Genomic DNA, 17,340 nt, shown 5'->3' on the forward strand with positions numbered 1-17,340 from the left:
GCCTCTGCCCTTACTACCCCTTCTACAAAATAAACAAGCTAAACAAAACACTTTTCACCTCTCTCCTTACCTGGCTAACTTCTAGCTTATCCTTCATGTCATAAATTATTTTCATATTATCTAAGTCTTTGCTGACTGCAGCATTCCTTTACAGCAACTGGCATAATTATACCTCTTTTCTTACTTATAATTGTGTGTTTCACACCAGTGTGAATCAGGAGGTGTTGAGGCCACGGTGACTGAGGGGAAGCACTGAAGCTCAGGCTAGAAATTCCACTTGAATAGAGACTACTTAATTCCATTCACCACCACAGCCCCAGAAAAGATTGCTGAATTTGATCATTAATGACCATTCAGAGATCAGTTTCATGCAGTGTTGGGCAGCACTGGGAACAGAGTAGAAAAACATTAAATATTTTCAGATTTATTTTAATTAGACAGTATTTAAAGAACACTAAAAATACTTAGCACATGAATCATACTTAGTTGATGGAAGTTATTATTATCACTTCTGGGTTTCCCGGGTGACATTAGTGGTAAAGAACCCGCGTGTCAATGCAGGAGACATAAGAGACACAGGTTCGATCCCTGGGTCAAGAAGATCCCCTGGAGGAGGAAATGGCAACCCACTCCAGTATTCTTACATGGAGAATCCCATAGACAGAGGAGCCTGGTGGACTGCAGTCCATGGAGTTGCGGAGAGCTGGACATAATTTAGTGACTAAAACAAGTATTAATTAAATTAATCAGTAGTATCGGCCAAGAGGAAAAGAAATAGTGGGCAGAGAGGTTGCAAGAGAAGCCAGAAAAAGACATGGCCCAAATGCAAATGAGGCAAAGCTTCTTTTAATTATAAAATTAAATTGTTATGAATGTTCAAACTACAGCACAATTGCACTCATCACACACGCTAGCAAAGTAATGCTCAAAATTCTCCAAGCCAGGCTTCAGCAATATATGAACCGTGAACTTCCAGATGTTCAAGCTGGTTTTAGAAAAGGCAGAGGAACCAGAGATCAAATTGCCAACATCCGCTGGATCATGGAAAAAGCAAGAGAGTTCCAGAAAAACATCTATTTCTGCTTTATTGACTATGCCAAAGCCTTTGACTGTGTGGATCACAATAAACTGTGGAAAATTCTGAAAGAGATGGGAATACCAGACCACCTGACCTGCCTCTTGAGAAATCTGTATGCAGGTCAGGAAGCAAGAGTTAGAACTGGACATGGAACAACAGACTGGTTCCAAATAGGAAAAGGAGTTCGTTAAGGCTGTATATTGTCACCCTGCTTATTTAACTTCTATGCAGAGTACATCATGAGAAATTCTGGGCTGGAAGAAGTAAAAGCTGGAATCAAGATTGCTGGGAGAAATATCAATAACCTCAGATATACAGATGACACCACCCTTATGGCAGAAAGTGAAGAGGAACTCAAAAGCCTCTTGATGAAAGTGAAAGAGGAGAGTGGAAAAGTTGGCTTAAAGCTCAGCATTCAGAAAACGAAGATCATGGCATCCAGTCCCATCACTTCATGGCAAATAGATGGGGAAACAGTGGAAACAGTGTCAGACTTTATTTTTTGGGGCTCCAAAATCACTGCAGATGGTGACTTCAGCCATGAAATTAAAAGACGCTTACTCCTTGGAAGGAACATTATGACCAACCTAGATAGCATATTGAAAAGCAGAGACATTACTTTGCCAACAAAGGTCCGTCTAGTCAAGGTTATGGTTTTTCCACCTGTCATGTATGGATGTGAGAGTTGGACTGTGAAGAAAGCTGAGCACCAAAGAATTGATGCTTTTGAGCTGTGGTGTTGGAGAAGACTCTTGAGAGTCCCTTGGACTGCAAGGAGATCCAACCAGTCCATTCTGACAGAGATCAGCCCTGGGTGTTCTTTGGAAAGACTGATGCTAAAGCTGAAACTCCAATACTTTGGCCACCTCATGCGAAGAGTTGACTCATTGGAAAAGACCCTGATGCTGGGAGGGACTGGGGGCAGGAGGAGAAGGGGACGACAGAGGATTAGATGGCTGGATGGCATCACCGACTCGATGGACATGAGTTTGAGTGAACTCCGGGAGTTGGTGATGGACAGGGAGACCTGGCGTGCTGCAATTCATGGGGTCGCAAAAAGTCGGACACGACTGAGCGACTGAACTGACCGTAAAGAGCCTGCCCGCAATTCAGGAGGCGTGAGTTCCATCCCTGGGTCCGGAAGATCCCCTGGAGAAGGAAATGGCAACACACTCCAATATTCTTGCCTGGAAAATCCCAAGGACGGAGGAGCCTGGAGGCTACATACAGTCAATAGGATCTCAAAGTGTCGAATACGACTGAGCGACTACCCTTTCACTCTCAACTTTTATTTAGACGTCACACAATGATTTGGTGGATGACTTGAACAAGCAAATGAGAAAATTTCATGCTGTTATACATGCTATCTCCACTAGGGGGCAGTTCGGAGTCATAAAAGCACTGACAACAGACATCAGTCTGTAATCAGAAGGAAAAAACAGTCTGTCATATTAGCTAGATTAAGCTGTATGGAAAAACCCATTTCATTTTTTAAAAATTTAACCATAGACCTATGAAACTGCCTCTGATCACTACTACTCACGGACTAGCGTTTAGGAAATGATGGTCTCCAAAACTTAAAAACAGGTGGCTCTAGAGTTAAGTTTTCTGTTAAAAAGTAAAGTGTCTTCCTGGCTTGGTTAGACATCCTATATGAATTGTTAATTTTCCTTTTTCTAAAATTTTTGTTGACAATATTTAAAAAGGTGGAGCTTTTCATGTAGTAATCTGGCTTTCCAGATCAAATATTTTAAGAACCCACAATTCACACAGGACACCACACAAAGCTCCCTCTACTTGGGCTGCTCAAAATTTCTTTGAGAGTTAAATATGAGGAGGAAAGGACAAGTGGACAGTTTTCCTGCAAGAGTTGCCCAGTGCTTTGGCATATTTTCTCAATCCCATTTGAGCAATATTGCTTACAATATTAACCTGACCTTATTTTTCCATCATTCCTAGGCTTCTTATATCCTAGACACACAGTTTCTGTATTTAGCAATATCTGCTAAAAAAAGAAAAAAAAAAGGTTTAAAAGTTTCAAGAAGGAAGATAGAATTAAGAAAGTCAAGTGCAAGAAAAGATTGTTGGATCTGATCATTAATAACCATTCAGAGATCAATTTCATACAGGCTTGGACTTCCCTGGTGGTTCAGACGGTAAAGCGTCTGTCTACAATGCAGGAGACCCGGGTTCAATCCCTGGGTCGGGAAGATCCCCTGGAGAAGGCAATGGCACCCCACTCCAGTACTATTGCCTAGAAAATCCCATGGACAGAGGAGCCTGGTAGGCTACAGTCCATGGGGTCGCAGAGAGTTGGACTGAGTCACACACCAGACTTGCCACAAATTCCTCTCTGATCACACTCTGTGGAATTTCCCAGAAAAGAATACTGGAGTGGGTTGTAAGTTTGGTAGTGAAAGCTAAGCAGGAGCCAGTGGGTACCCAGAGGGGAGCAGCAGGGTCCGGCCAAAGTTCTACCCCCCTTACAGACAGGATGGTGGTTTCAAGTGGTTATAAACACAGGCACTGGAGGCAGAGTTTCTAGGCTCTGATTTCAGCTCTGCCATTTAACAACTGTGTTGTTTGGACAACTTAAGCAATTTGTGTTCAGTTTGTGTCTTCGTTTAATAATCACATCTTCTTTATTAGGTTACAAAAAGGGTTAAGTGTGACCACATAGATAAAGCACATGGCTCAGATCTGACTCATAATAAACCCTCAATTAGTATAAACTATACCCTTACAATTATTTTTTAAAAACATAGGAGCCAGTGAAGAGGAGCAGAGATGGTTATCAGATAAATAATTACTGAAAGAGTAATGATGGGATAGAAAACAGAAGTCAAAGCATTAACCTTACGAAAGAGAATGACAATTTGGTGCTAAGGAAATGCGAACAGTTTGGTTTAAAGCAACGGAGAAAAGATAGTCAAGATATAGAGAACTTTATATTAGCTGAATTTTTTGCCAGAAAATCTGAGGTTTGACCTTCATGCTTTATGCTAACATGTTTTTATCATAAATAAATATAGACATAATTACTCAATAAATAGCAATTATGTTTAAATAGATGAATGGGTTAATGATGTGGGGGAGCAAAATTTGATACCCCAAAATGTGTCTGTTTGGCATGAGTATTAATTTAGGCTGGTTATTTTTAAGAAACTGAAGACTCAGAAAGTCTTTCTGTTTACCTCCCATCCCTGGTGGTTCAGATGGTAAAGTGTCTGCCTGCAATGCGGGAGACCTGGGTTCAATTCCTGGGTCAGGAAGATCCCCTGGAGAAGGAAATGGCAGTCCACTCCAGCACTCTTGCCTGGAAAATCCCATGGATGGAGGAGCCTGATAGGCTACAGTCCATGGGGTTGCAAAGGGTCGGACACGACTGAGCGACTTCACTTTCACTTTCACTTTCTAGCTACCTGAAGAATTTAGATAAAAGGGCCTATTATGATTCTTTGCCATGTGTATGAAAGTCACTCAGCTCTATCTGATTCTTTGCAACACAATGGACTGTACAGACCACAGAATTCTCCAGGCCAGAATACTGGAATGGGTAGCCTTTCCCTTCTCCAGGGAATCTTCCCAACCCAGAGATTGAACCCAGATCTCCTGCATTGCAGGCAGATTCTTTACCAGCTGAGCCACAAGGAAAGCCCAAGAATACTGGAGTGGGTAGTCTGTCCCTTCTCCAGGACATCTTCCCAACCCAGGAATCAAACCGGGGTCTCCTGCATTGTAGGTGGGTTCTTTACCAACTGATGTTAGGCATTTCTGCAAAGAAGACATATAGATGGTCGGTAGGAACAAGAAAAGATGCTCAACATAATTAATTATTGTGCATGCTAAGTTACTTCAGTCATGTCCAACTCTTTGCAACCTGCTGTCCATGGGATTCTCTAGGCAAGAATACTGGAGTGGGTTGCCATTCCCTACTCCAGGGGATCTTCCTGACCCAGGGATGGAACCCAAGTCTCCTGTGTCTCCTGAATTGCAAGTGGATTCTTTACTGCTGGGAAGCCCCATCGCTAATTATTGGAGGAGGGGTAAACCGGGGAATTGAAATTGACATATACACACTACTATATATAAAATAGATAACTAGAAAGGGCCCATTGTATAGCACAAGGAGCTCTACTCAATGCCCGGTAATGACCTATATAGAAATAGAATCTAATGCCATTTGCAGCAATATGGATGCAACTAGAGATCATTGTACTAAGTGAAGTAAGTCAGAACGAGAAAGACATATACCATGTGATACCACTTACATGTGGAATCTAAAATACGCCACAAATGAACCTATCTATGAAATAGCAACAGACTCATACACTGTTGGTTGAGATCAGACTTGTGGTTGCCAAGGGGCTGAGGAGAGGGAGAGGGATGGACTGGGAGTTTGGGGTTGGTAGATGTAAACTATTACATTTAGAATGGATAAACAACTATATCCAGTCTCCTGGGATAAACCATAATAAACAAAATATTTAAAAATAAGAATGTATGTATATGTAAAACCGAATCACTTTGCTATATAGCAGAGATTGGCACAACATTCTAAATCAACTATAATTAAAAAAAAAAAAAGGCCGGTTCCAGAATAGAGCTATCACCAGAGATCTCTGCAAGGAGTATGGGGAAAACTCACCAAAGCCTGAAGACCAGGGTCCACTTTGTGTCCCACTGTTTCTGCAGGCCCAGCAAACATCCATCTACCAAATGTTTGCTTTTTCATCTTCTTAAAGAAAAAGGTTCATTTTTGGTTTTTTGGCTGCACCGGGTCTTAGCTGTGGCATGTGGATCTAGTTCCCCGACCAGGGATCAAGTCTGAGTCCCCTGCATTGGGAGCATGGAGTTTTAGCCACCTGCCCACCAGGGAAGTTCTCTGCTTTTTCATCTTTACATGAATTGCCTTCCTCCCCTTTGAAGTCTCAAATCACTACCCCGACATCCTCTTCATATTTAGCTTAAGATGGTATTTAACGTGAGGGTTTCAGCCATTTTGGCGAGCTACTCAGTCTTCCTGGGTCTCTCCCATGTAAACATGTCCTCAAACTTTTGATTGATTTTCTCCTGTGTATCTTCCTCATGCCCATCTAATTCGCAGACCAGCCAGAAGAGGAAGTGTACGTGTCTGGCTTTAAAAATAGTCAAGAGCTGGGTGCTAGAAGCCCACCTCCATCCACTTTGTATCTCACCTTTTCAGGTTTCCTTGGTGGCTTAGAGGGTAAAGAATCCACCTGCCAGTACAGGAGACCCAGATTCAATCCCTGGGTTGGGAAGATCCCTTGGAGAGGGGAATGGCAAATCCATTCCAGTATTCTTGCCTGGAGAATTCCATGGACAGAGGAGCCTGGTGGGTTACAGTCCACGGGTTTACATTTTTAGTAACATGGAAGAATCTGAGCTGCCTGCACCATTATAGATTCTCTAAAAGCAAAGTTTCTCCCACCACTCCCATTCTCAGTATTGCTTCCCTTTAAGTGTAGAGGATCTTCCTTAACTGTCAGTCTAAAGAAAGATGATGTGGAACTCTGCCTTGATAAGTTGCTTATTAACCATCTGCATGCTGAAGATCCACTCATTTAAAATGTTCCCTGGGATTTCCCTGGTGGTCCAGCAGTTAAGACTCTGTGCTCCCAATGCAGGGCACACAGGTTTGATCCCTGGCTGGGGAACTAAGATCCTGCATGCTCCATGGCATGGCAAAAAGGTGTGTGGGGGAATTAAAATGTTCCCTAACAACTTCTGAGAAGGATGAGTGGCTTTTGATGCAACACGGTTCACGTAAAGAGCCTTGTATATTAACAAAATGTCTTCCCAGAAAAGTCGAGAAAGCATTTTCTTCCTCTTCAATTCAGGAAATCTTAGGGAACAATCAGGAAGGTTTAATTTTATTTGTACAATAAATCTCAAGCCTTTCCTTCCGATGACTTCTTTCTTTACATACTGTGACTTAAATTTCCTAATAAATTCTTTCTTTCAGACAAATTTTAAAAAAAGGCACAAGGTGTATTTGTTGTTGTTGTTGTTTTGTTTGTTTGTTTGTTTTTTGTCTTTAAGTCCACTATCCTTTATGTTACGTGAAGGATAGTCTCAGCAATGGTTGGGTTATAAGGAGTAGTAGCAGTGAAGGGGAAATCAAGGCAAGGCACACATTTATCTATTTTCTGTTCTTTCTCCAACAAAGATCCTCTTGAGAACGTGATGTTGTCTTCACTGCCAGAAAGTTAAAGAAGCTGAGCCCTACCCAGGTAAGAGATAAAAGATCACATATTCCTCATTCTCGAAGACAAGGAGACCTTCCAGATGACACCTGTGCAGAAAGACTCCTTGAAGGTCAGAGGGGGAGGCAGCATCACCTCATAGTAAGTGATGTCAACTTCCCATAGGCCTCTTTGCTAGAATCCATCTTGGCTGAGAGACACATATGCATACTTAGGAGGCTCCTGGGATGCACCAAATATATCAGAACCCAGCAAAGCAAGGTGAATGGCCAAAGGAAACCCAGAAGAAACGTCCCATAAAAGTAATTCAAACCACCCCAAGGACAGCACGCTCTCTCTCTGAGCCTGCCTGTGTGTCTTTCCATATGGACTCTTTTTCCTCCTAATAAACACTGTACTTGCTTCACAACTTTCCATCTCTACGTAGAAATTCATTTCCACACAGCTGTGGGGCCAGGGACTTGTCATCAATCCCTGGTCCCTGGTGGTCTGGTGGCCAGGATTTGACACTCTCACTGCCATGGCCCGACATCAGTCTCTGCCAGGAGCTAAAACTCTGCTTCAAGCTGCTACAGGTCAAGACCACCAGAGATCAGTGTCATACTTCCTGCTTCCTGTACTCCGGGACTTTCTGCCAAACAATGACTGCCCAAGGGTGGGGAGGACCATGTTAAACTGACATTATTTAGAATCACTGGAGCAGTGATGACAAAAAGCAAATCAATCCTGAGTCAGATTCATTAATCTCTAAATTCCAGGCTTCCCTGGTGGCACAGTGGTGAAGAATCTGCCTGCCAAAGCAGGAGATACAAGAGATGTGGGTTCAGTCCCCGGGTCAGAAAGATCCCCTGGAAAAGAAAATGGCAACCCACTCCAGTATTCTTGCCTGGAAAATCCTATGGATAGAGAAGTCTGATGGGCTACAGTCCATAGGGTCACAAAGGGTCAGACACAACTTGAGCACAAGAAAGCACAAATTCTGAATAGACAATAAAACTTCTTATTTCCTGCACCTGGATGAACTGCTCTCACCTGCATGCCTTGCATGTGCTGCTCAGTTATTCCAATTGGCCCAACTTCCCATGCTTCACATTCTCCACACATACATCTTCTGTCCAGGACCCTGTCCCCAAGACTAGATTCTAAGACTGATTCATTTTCCCCAGAGTTTAGCTCGAATGTCACTATCTCAGAGAAGCCTTTCAGGTCAAATCTAATTCCATATATACACCCCTCTTAGATACTCTTTCTTTATCCTGTTGCTTCCTTGCTTCCTCTTTTCACTACATATAATTCTCTTTTTTTCAGTTTGTATATTCATTTCACACTGGTAGCTCCAAGAGGTCCAGATCCACTTTGATTTTTTTTATCACTATGTACCAGGAACTAGCACGTGCCTGGAATGTCGTATGTGCTCAGTAAATATTGTTGATTAAACAAATAGGTGACTGAATGCATGAATAAATATTTATTAGCACTTAGTTCTGGTTTCCGCTCATACACTGAAGTTATCATTTCCTCTTTGAAAAGTGATTTAGTGCCTTCTTATCATTTGTAAAATACTTAAAATATACAAGGAAGGAATCAAGACGTCAACCGGATGCTCTTTGGTGCTCTTTTTAAATACATAATGCCAACATTTCGCAAAGGGAGCAATATACAAAGAAGGCACCGCTTGTAAAATTAGGAGGGAGGATTTTTTTTTTCAACTGCCTTTGCTTCTCCTTTTCCCTCATCTGGAATGACACAGTGTTTCATGCTGAACTGGATCTCACCCAGCCCTCTTGTTTGATGTGGTATCAAAACTGTGACCTGGAGAGGTTAAATGATTTCCTGTAAGGGCCAAGAGTTTCTGGCACAATGGGGACTAAATTCCAGGTCTTCTGGATTTCCATTCCAATGGCCTTTCCACTCATTACATCTCTCTTTCTCTCCCCACTGAGCGCTCCTCCTCAGGAGTACCAGCTCTCCCCAAAAAGCCCTGTTCAGCTGAAATTGCTTTCTCTAGACGCTGTTTATTTCAATATGATCTCACTTTTCTCTAAACCATATGCTCTTTTTCTATGGCATCATCTTCCTATCTGAAAAATAGATTCATTTCTAAAACATTAATACCAAGAGTGTGTGTGTGTGTGTGTGTGTGTGTGTGTAAGCACCTCTGTTCATAGGTAATTTTAACATTCAACTTTCCTAAAGTTTAAAGGGCTACATCATTTATCATATGATCCTCTAGACATTCCTCTTAGGGCCTGATTCCCCAGCTGACAAGTATAAGAGCTTAGGGAAGATTCTATAGGTCTCCTAAGCACAAATCCTTGAGCTCTTTTAGTTTTTATACATATTCCTGCTTTCTAACTTTTGTTTTGCAACAATACTTCCCAGTGCAACACTTCTCTACAGCTGAGAGTAAGGTGTACCTCACTGGCACCTGGATTTAGTACCCTATTCTTCTAACTAAGGGAAAGGGCCATAGTGTGTCTTCGTGGGGAGCAGAGTGGTTAAGACCAGCCTCTTTATGGAGGGTGACATGCCTGTTTAGAGAGCTTTAGGGAAAGAGTTTAGCAGATTCACCAGCAGGTAAGCGGGATTTCCCTGAGTATATACAGGTCTCTAGCCAGTAAGTATTCTTTAGTTGCATAACTCTGAACAGGTTCCTGAAACTGTCTTTGCCTCATGTGTGCATGCGTGCTAAGCTGCTTCAGTCGTATCCAACTCTGTACAACTGTGTGGACTGTAGCCCGCCAGGCTCCTCTGTCCATGGGATTATCCAGGCAAGAATACTGGAGTGGGTTGCCATGCCCTCCTCCAGGGGATCTTCCCAACCCAGGGAAGGAACTTGAATCTCTTATGTGTCCTGCATTGGTAGGCACAGCCAGGCACATAATAAGCCCAAAGTACATGTTATTATTGTAAATAGTATGAACAGATATGTGTGATAAGAGTTTAAATGAATCAGCCATGTTTAAAAGTTCAGCTTGTGTAACTGGGGGTGATCACTCCAAGCTAGGTTCTCTCACTGAGCTCTGAGCATATCCCCTACTGTAGGCATTAGGAATGACTCTGGGATGCCCCCTCATTCCCTCCTATTTAAAAAAAAAAAAATTATTGGAGTATAATTGATTTACAATGTTGTGTTAGTTTCTTCTTCTTTCTTAAAAATATATTAGAAACAATTTAAATGTCCATCAGTGAATACATGGATAAAGAAAATGTGGTACATCTATATCTACAATGGAATATTATTCAGACATAAAAAGGAGAAAATTTCTTTTACCATTTGTAACAACATAGATGGAGGAGGAAATGGCAACCGACTCCAGTATTCTTGCCTGGAGAATCCCATGGACAGAGGTGTCTGGCGGGCTATAGTCCATGGGGTTGCAAAGAGTCAGACATGACTGAAGCAACTTAACAGGGGCTCATAACAAAGATGGACCTTCAGGACATTATACTAAGTGAAGTATGTCACACGGAAAAAGATAAATACCAGATGCTCTAACTTTTGTGCTGTGATTAGTGGCTCAGTCATGTCTGACTCTCCGCGGAATCAAATAACAACAATGAAAAACAACAAACAAGCACACACTCACACACATGCACACATGAATATTGAGAATAGATGGTGGTTGCCTGAGACAGAGGGAAGGAAGTGGAAAGTGGGGGGAATGGGTAAAGGAAGTCAAAAGGTGCAAATTTCTAGTTATAAAATGAGTAAGTCATTGGGATGCAATGTAAGCTTGGTAACTATAGTTAATAACAGTACAGTTCTTGCTTGAAAGCAACTAGGGGAGTGGATCCTAAAAGTTATCATCAAAAAATTTTTCTAGGAACTTCCCTGGTGATCCAGTGGTAAAGACTCCAAGCTTGCAGTGCAGGGGTGTGGGTTCAAACCCTAATCAGGGAGCTAAGATTCCACATGCCACATGGCCAAAAAAAATTTTTTTTTAATTCTAACTACATATGGTGATGGATGTTAACTGGACTTATTGTGGTGATCATTTTGCAATATATGCAAATATTGAATCATAACTTTATACACCTGAAACTAATATAATGTTACATCAGTTATATCTCAATAAATATACATATGCTAGGTATTAATATAAATAGATATTAATATAAAATAGCATAACTATTAGCAATGCATGACTCTAAAGAGTAGCAGAATATGCACCCCAATTTTCACTTATTAATGTAACAGTTATTTTGAGGTAAAAGCAATTGAGAAAAAGTAGATACAAAGATTGTTCTCTACCCTCCTATTTAACTTAAACAGGATATAAATTTGTGAAGGTGTCTCCCTTCCTTCTCTACCAGCAAACACAAAATTACCTTTGTCCGCCCAGAGAAGGCAACAAAGCAATCCACAGAAACTAGCTCTCATCTTCCCTTAGCTATCTTAAGTATTTGCCTTCCCTCAATTTTCTGCCTTAGGAACTCAAAGTTCTTTTCCTTCCATCTTGCCTCTGATCTACAAACTTGTTGTTCTTTTGTTAAGATGCTGTGTGAGCCCAGGTTGTAAGTACCTCTTTGAGTTATCCAGAGTAGTATCATTTGATACTGAGTTGCATGGAAATACCTTTTATCCCATATCAGTAAACAAAGGATGTCATATCAGTAAACAAAGGATGTCAAAGTCATCAAAGACTGCAGCCACCTCTGACCATCAAAGGTGACCCGGTGAGCCCTGAGGGAACTCAGGAAGAAAACAAAGAACAACCTGCCATCTAGAAGCCAGCAGACTGCGGCCACTCCCTACAGTGAGCCCTGAGAACACTCAGGAAGTGGAAACCAGGATATAGGCCCCAGATAGCTGAGATGCATATCAAAGAAATGATTTCAGTGAGCCCAGACTCTGGCGTCTTTCCATACATGGAAAAGCACTAAATTTTTAACTTGAGATATCTAGCTTTTTTTTGTTAACAGTAATCTTTTGTTCCTACTCCTTGCCCTTGCTTGCAAAGCTCGTATATATCCTGGCTTCCCCTTCACCTCCTTGGAGCAGTTTTCTCAGGGTTACTTGAGATGTTGCCTTCTGGGCTTAAGATCCTCAGAGTGTCTGCTGAATAAAACGTAACTCTCAACTTTTAGGTTGGGCATATGTTTTTCAGTCAATACTACCCATGATTCAATATTAATTATGAGCTTTGAATAATGACCTATGAGTTTTTGGGTAAGTTAAAGTCTTTTAGGGATGTGTGTAAGCATATGATGTGTGTGTATGCATGTGGTTGTATTTGCTTTCAAATATCACAGTAAATTCCACATTGCTTTGTCCTCAATATATCTGAAAAGTGAACCATTCAGTCTGCTTCTGAGGATATTCTTATTGATACTGCTAAATAACTCATTATGTCTTGCCTTGCCTTGACTCAGCCACCTGCCACATCAGCAGACCATTAACAATTACACTGCTCACACAGAGATTTCTGTAAGTAATTATTCCTGGGGCCTAAACTACAGTCTGGTCTTCCCTGTTGGTTCAGTTAGTAAAGAATTCGCCTGCAATGCAGGAGACCTGGGCTCGATCCCTGGGTTGGGAAGATCCCTTGGAGAAGGGAACGGCTAAAACTATAGTCTGGCTTCTCACAGCTGTGGTCCTGGCCCAGCAGCATTATCTTAGGCCCAGCCAGACCTACAGAATAATAATCTATATTTGCACAAGATGTTTGAGTGACCTGTATGCACATTAAAATTTGAAAAGCACTAGCCTAAAGCAGGGTTTCTCTTCCAAGAGGTGGTAAGCTGATCACCTACATCAGGATCACTTGAGAGGCTCCTCTACAAAGCAGGTTTCTGGACCCTACCCTAAACTGAGTGAAATAGACTCTCTGGGGTGGGGGGCCCTTAAAACTGCATTTTCAACAAGTTCCTCTCCCCGGCACTTAGGCAATCTAGGGTTTAAGAAAAGCCAGAATAGCATTTTAGAATATTATACGTGTTGACACTTTCATCTATGAGAGTTTTTCACCAGCTTAAAGTTGCTGGTCAAGACATACCTAGAAATACAAACTAATTAAAGAACAAGTTGACTACAGAAACACACACCCACAACTGGCATTAGACAAAACTGCCAACACTGAGAAACGGCTTTTAGTAATAGACGAACGACCCAAAGAGGTTCTACTGAGCGTCTGCAATGAAATGCAGACAGACAGGCTATTTGTGTCAGAGAGGAGAGGGAGCAAACCGTGAATAATAACATCATTTGCTTTCGTGGACTCTTGTTTAAACACCATTCTCTTGTTCTCCTTTAAAACATTAGTAAAAATCTATTTGATTTTAACTGGTTACTCTCAATATAGGAAAAAGTATTTCTGTATCCATCAGATATGAAAAGAAAAATATCGAAATGCATTCTGTTTTTATCTGTCTTCTATATAGGTACAGGCTTTATTAGTAATGCTAATATTTGAATTTCCTTCTATATAGGTACAGGCTTTATTAGTAATTGCTAATATTTGAATTTCCTTTCAAATAGCAAGAAGAAAGGTGTTACTCTGTATTATATAAATGGTTCCATAAAAGAACCAGGCTATCTTTTGTCTGTTTAGAAAATTCAGCTGAGGACAAGTTTTACTTATCCCCTGGATATTTAACATCAGAAAACAACAACTCTATTAACTCCATCTTCATAAACTTCATTTTATGAATCTAAATTACCCCCATAAACATCCGGACATCATGACTTGTTCACACTATGGCTCTGTCTAGCTAAAGTTTTAGAGCTGCAAAATAATATTGCCTTTAAAATATTAAACATATCAAAAAGACTAGCACACAGGACCTTGTTTTGACTTAAAGCTCTTACAGAAAGTTAGACAGAAGAAAAGGAGACATATTAACAGGGATAGGAAGTTCCATTTGAAAAGCAGGAGCCAGTTTTAACACCCTGGAAATCTTATTTCCAGAGAACTTACGTACCTCAGAGTATAGGATTCCCATACTGGTCCTTCACGGGTTTACTTCACCTCTACAGCTTCTTGAATCTTCTTGAGGTATTTCCAGTTAATATCCAAGTCCTTCCCAGTCCAGAGAAAGGTCTCTAGAAGCCCAGGTTGGTCAGTGGCAGGTCGTTTCTTCCCACGCCGGTGAGTGTTCTTCCAGCAGCCCAGGCAGCAGCACACCTTCCAGAGAGCCCAGCCCAGTGAAACAAGGGCACTGGTTTACCATGTAATGAATGACCCAAGTCCTGCGTCATCTAATGTTACAACCCCGAGGAACCGGTTTCTGAGTCAAACCTACTCTGCCAATGGCGACATGTGAAAAGAAGGAAGCAGAGCTGAAGAGGGAAGGAAAGTTCTCACAGGGGCAGGAAGGACTCAGGGCTCAAAACGGGGTACTGTGTTTGGGACATTTCCTATTGAAATCTGGTTTTCAGTGGCTATTGAGAAAGGCTAAGTGCAAACAAACTCACTTGTTAGAACCATATATGTCTTTGTGAAAAATCAACTTTAAAACTAATGGATTATTGCTATCTTTATTCACAGATAAGTTCATTTAATATTCCTTGATGTTTTAATATAAACTAAAATAATAAAGCCAATTTGTGAGCTATATTATTTTATATTCATAAATATACTCATAATGACTTTCAAGGGCATCTTTGAGTAAAGTTTGAGCAACTCAAAAAGAAACTGAATTTTGGAAAAATTAGTCCCATTTACATTCTAGTCAATTCAATTACCTTGAAAGGTTTAAATTATACTTATAGTACTACCATATTTGATTTTCCTTTATAAGTACTGTAATTCTGAGCATAACAAGTAATACTTTCACAGCTAAACAACCTTGTAAATCTAATAAACTAAACTCACTCTAATAAAACAAATATTAAATTATCTTAAACATTCTTTTTTCAAATTTAGTCAAATTGATTTATAATATTCCATTTAAAAATAATAAGTCTAACATCTCTATTATACATCTGATGCTTTTGAGCTATGGTATTGGAGAAGACCCTTGAGACTCTCTTGGACTGCAAGGAGATCAAACCAATCAATCCTAAAGTAAACCAACCTTGAATATTTATTGCAAGGACTGATGTTAAAGTTGAAGTTCCAAAACTTTGGCCACCTGATGACAAGGGCCAACTCATTGGAAAAGACCCTGATGCTGGGAAAGACTGAAGGCAGGAGGAGAAGGGGACGATAGAGGATGAGATGGTTGGATGGCAATACAGACTCAATGAACATGAGTTTGAGCAAAGCTCTGGGAGACGATGAAAGAGAGGGAAACCTGGTGTGCAGTCACAGTCAGACACAACTGAACAACTGAACAGCAACAATACATTTTTCATGGAATCACCAGGCCACGTGGTCAAATAGGCTAACATGCCAAATTTCTTAAGCACTGTTGACATTGTGTGTGTGTGTGTGTGTGTGAATAGTCAGTTACTCAGTCATGGCTGACTCTCTGCAGACCCATGGACTGTAGTTTGCCAGGCTTCTCCATCAGTGGAATTTTCCAGGCAAGAATATTGGAGCAGGTTACCATTTCCTTCTCCAGGGCATCTTCCCGACCCAGAGAGCAAACCCATGGAGTTCTCTTACTCCTCCTACATCGGCAGGTGGATTCTTTACCACTAGCGCCATTGGAGAAGGAAATGGCAACCCACTTCAGTGTTCTTGCTTGGAGAATCCCAGGTACGGCGGAGCCTGGTGGGCTACCGTCTGGTCCCAAAGAGCCGGACACGACTGAAGTGACTTAGCAGCAGCAGCAGCTGCAGCAGCGCCATCTAGGAAAACCAGACATTTTATATACCAAGTGAAAGTACAAGTTGCTCAGTCATGTCCAACTCTTTGTGACCCCATGAACTGTATGTAGCCTGCCAGTTCAGAGCCTCCTCGGTCCATGGAATTCTCCAGGCAAAAACATTGGAGTGGGTAGCGATTAGTTCCCTACTCCAGGGGATCCTCCCAACCCAGGGATCAAACATAGGTCTCCCGCGTTTCAGGCGGATTCCTTACCAGCTGAGCCACCAGGGAAGTTGTTATATTTGGTATTATACCAAATATATTACAAAATATTCACACATTTTCTCTGAACTTAACACAATCACAGCAAAGTGCTAAATGTTCCCAGAATTAAAACACACACTCATGAGAAAAGAGTTCAGTCATCCCAAGCAAACGGATGGGACTTTGATCAATTGAGGTTCTTTCTGGTCAAGATTAAGGAGCTAGGATTCAACCTGAGCTCTTGAATTTCTTTTCCTCCCCAGGGAAATTCTTTCTACTCCACTGATGGATGCAGTGGGCTAGTCTTATTGTTGTTATAATGAGAATTATACACTACTATGCCTTGCCTTTGGAGCCAACCCCCCAATAGTTTTAAGAATTGGCTAACACTTCTGTTGGAGACTTGGAGACGGAAGTCTGCAATATCCACTAAGATTGCAGCTGACTTCCTCTTTGGCTTAGTTTGGTTTTGCATTTCTTTATTCTTAAGACGTTTAGTGTCTTTCCCATTGACCTAAACATTAATGCTATTTTCACTCTCTTGTGTAAATCTTCTGTAACCCTTTTTAGCTTCCATTGTAACCTCTTCTAACTAACAGAACTCTTCACTTTCACTACCTCCACACTAAGTTGCTGCTGGCTTCTCCAAGCTCTGTGCACCCTAACTGAACTGAGATCAGATCAGATCAGATCAGTCGCTCAGTCGTGTCCGACTCTTTGTGACCCCATGAATCGCAGCACTCCAGGCCTCCCTGTCCATCACCAACTCCCGGAGTTCACTCAGACTCACGTCCATCAAGTCAGCGATGCCATCCAGCCATCTCATCCTCTGTCATCCCCTTCTCCTCCTGCCCCCAATCCCTCCCAGCATCAGAGTCTTTTCCAATGAGTCAACTCTTCGCATGAGGTGGCCAAAGTACTGGAGTTTCAGCTTTAGCATCATACTGAACTGAGAAGTCTTCTTTAATTTCCTATCAGGACCACAACTCCTCTAACTGGAATCTGTATCTCTTTCTTGACTGCATCTTGAAGGTGTAGGAGTTTGAAACAAGTTTCCCCAGATGTTCCATGTTAA

At 41.5% G+C, this 17,340-nt stretch overlaps 1 protein-coding gene across 3 annotated transcripts in view; it reads right to left on the reverse strand.

The window, feature by feature from the left end:
* ANKRD22 (ankyrin repeat domain 22) overlaps positions 1–17,070 on the reverse strand; it is a 29,194-nt gene extending 12,124 nt beyond the window's left edge. Inside the window, exon 1 of one of the 3 annotated variants that reach the window (XM_086378443.1) lies at positions 14,230–17,070. In XM_086378443.1, coding sequence (XP_086234569.1) covers positions 14,230–14,250 — 21 coding nt within the window. In that variant the 5' untranslated portion in view covers positions 14,251–17,070. The remainder of the gene's footprint in view (positions 1–14,229) is intronic. The other 2 variants (XM_086378444.1, XM_086378445.1) reach the window with 2 other exon arrangements.
* Positions 17,071–17,340: the final 270 nt, after the last annotated feature.

Source organism: Bos grunniens, chromosome 26, assembly GCF_055505025.1.
Source record: "Bos grunniens cultivar Pamir isolate PY7600 chromosome 26, Bosgru_T2T1.0, whole genome shotgun sequence".
Lineage (NCBI taxonomy): Eukaryota > Metazoa > Chordata > Mammalia > Artiodactyla > Bovidae > Bos > Bos grunniens.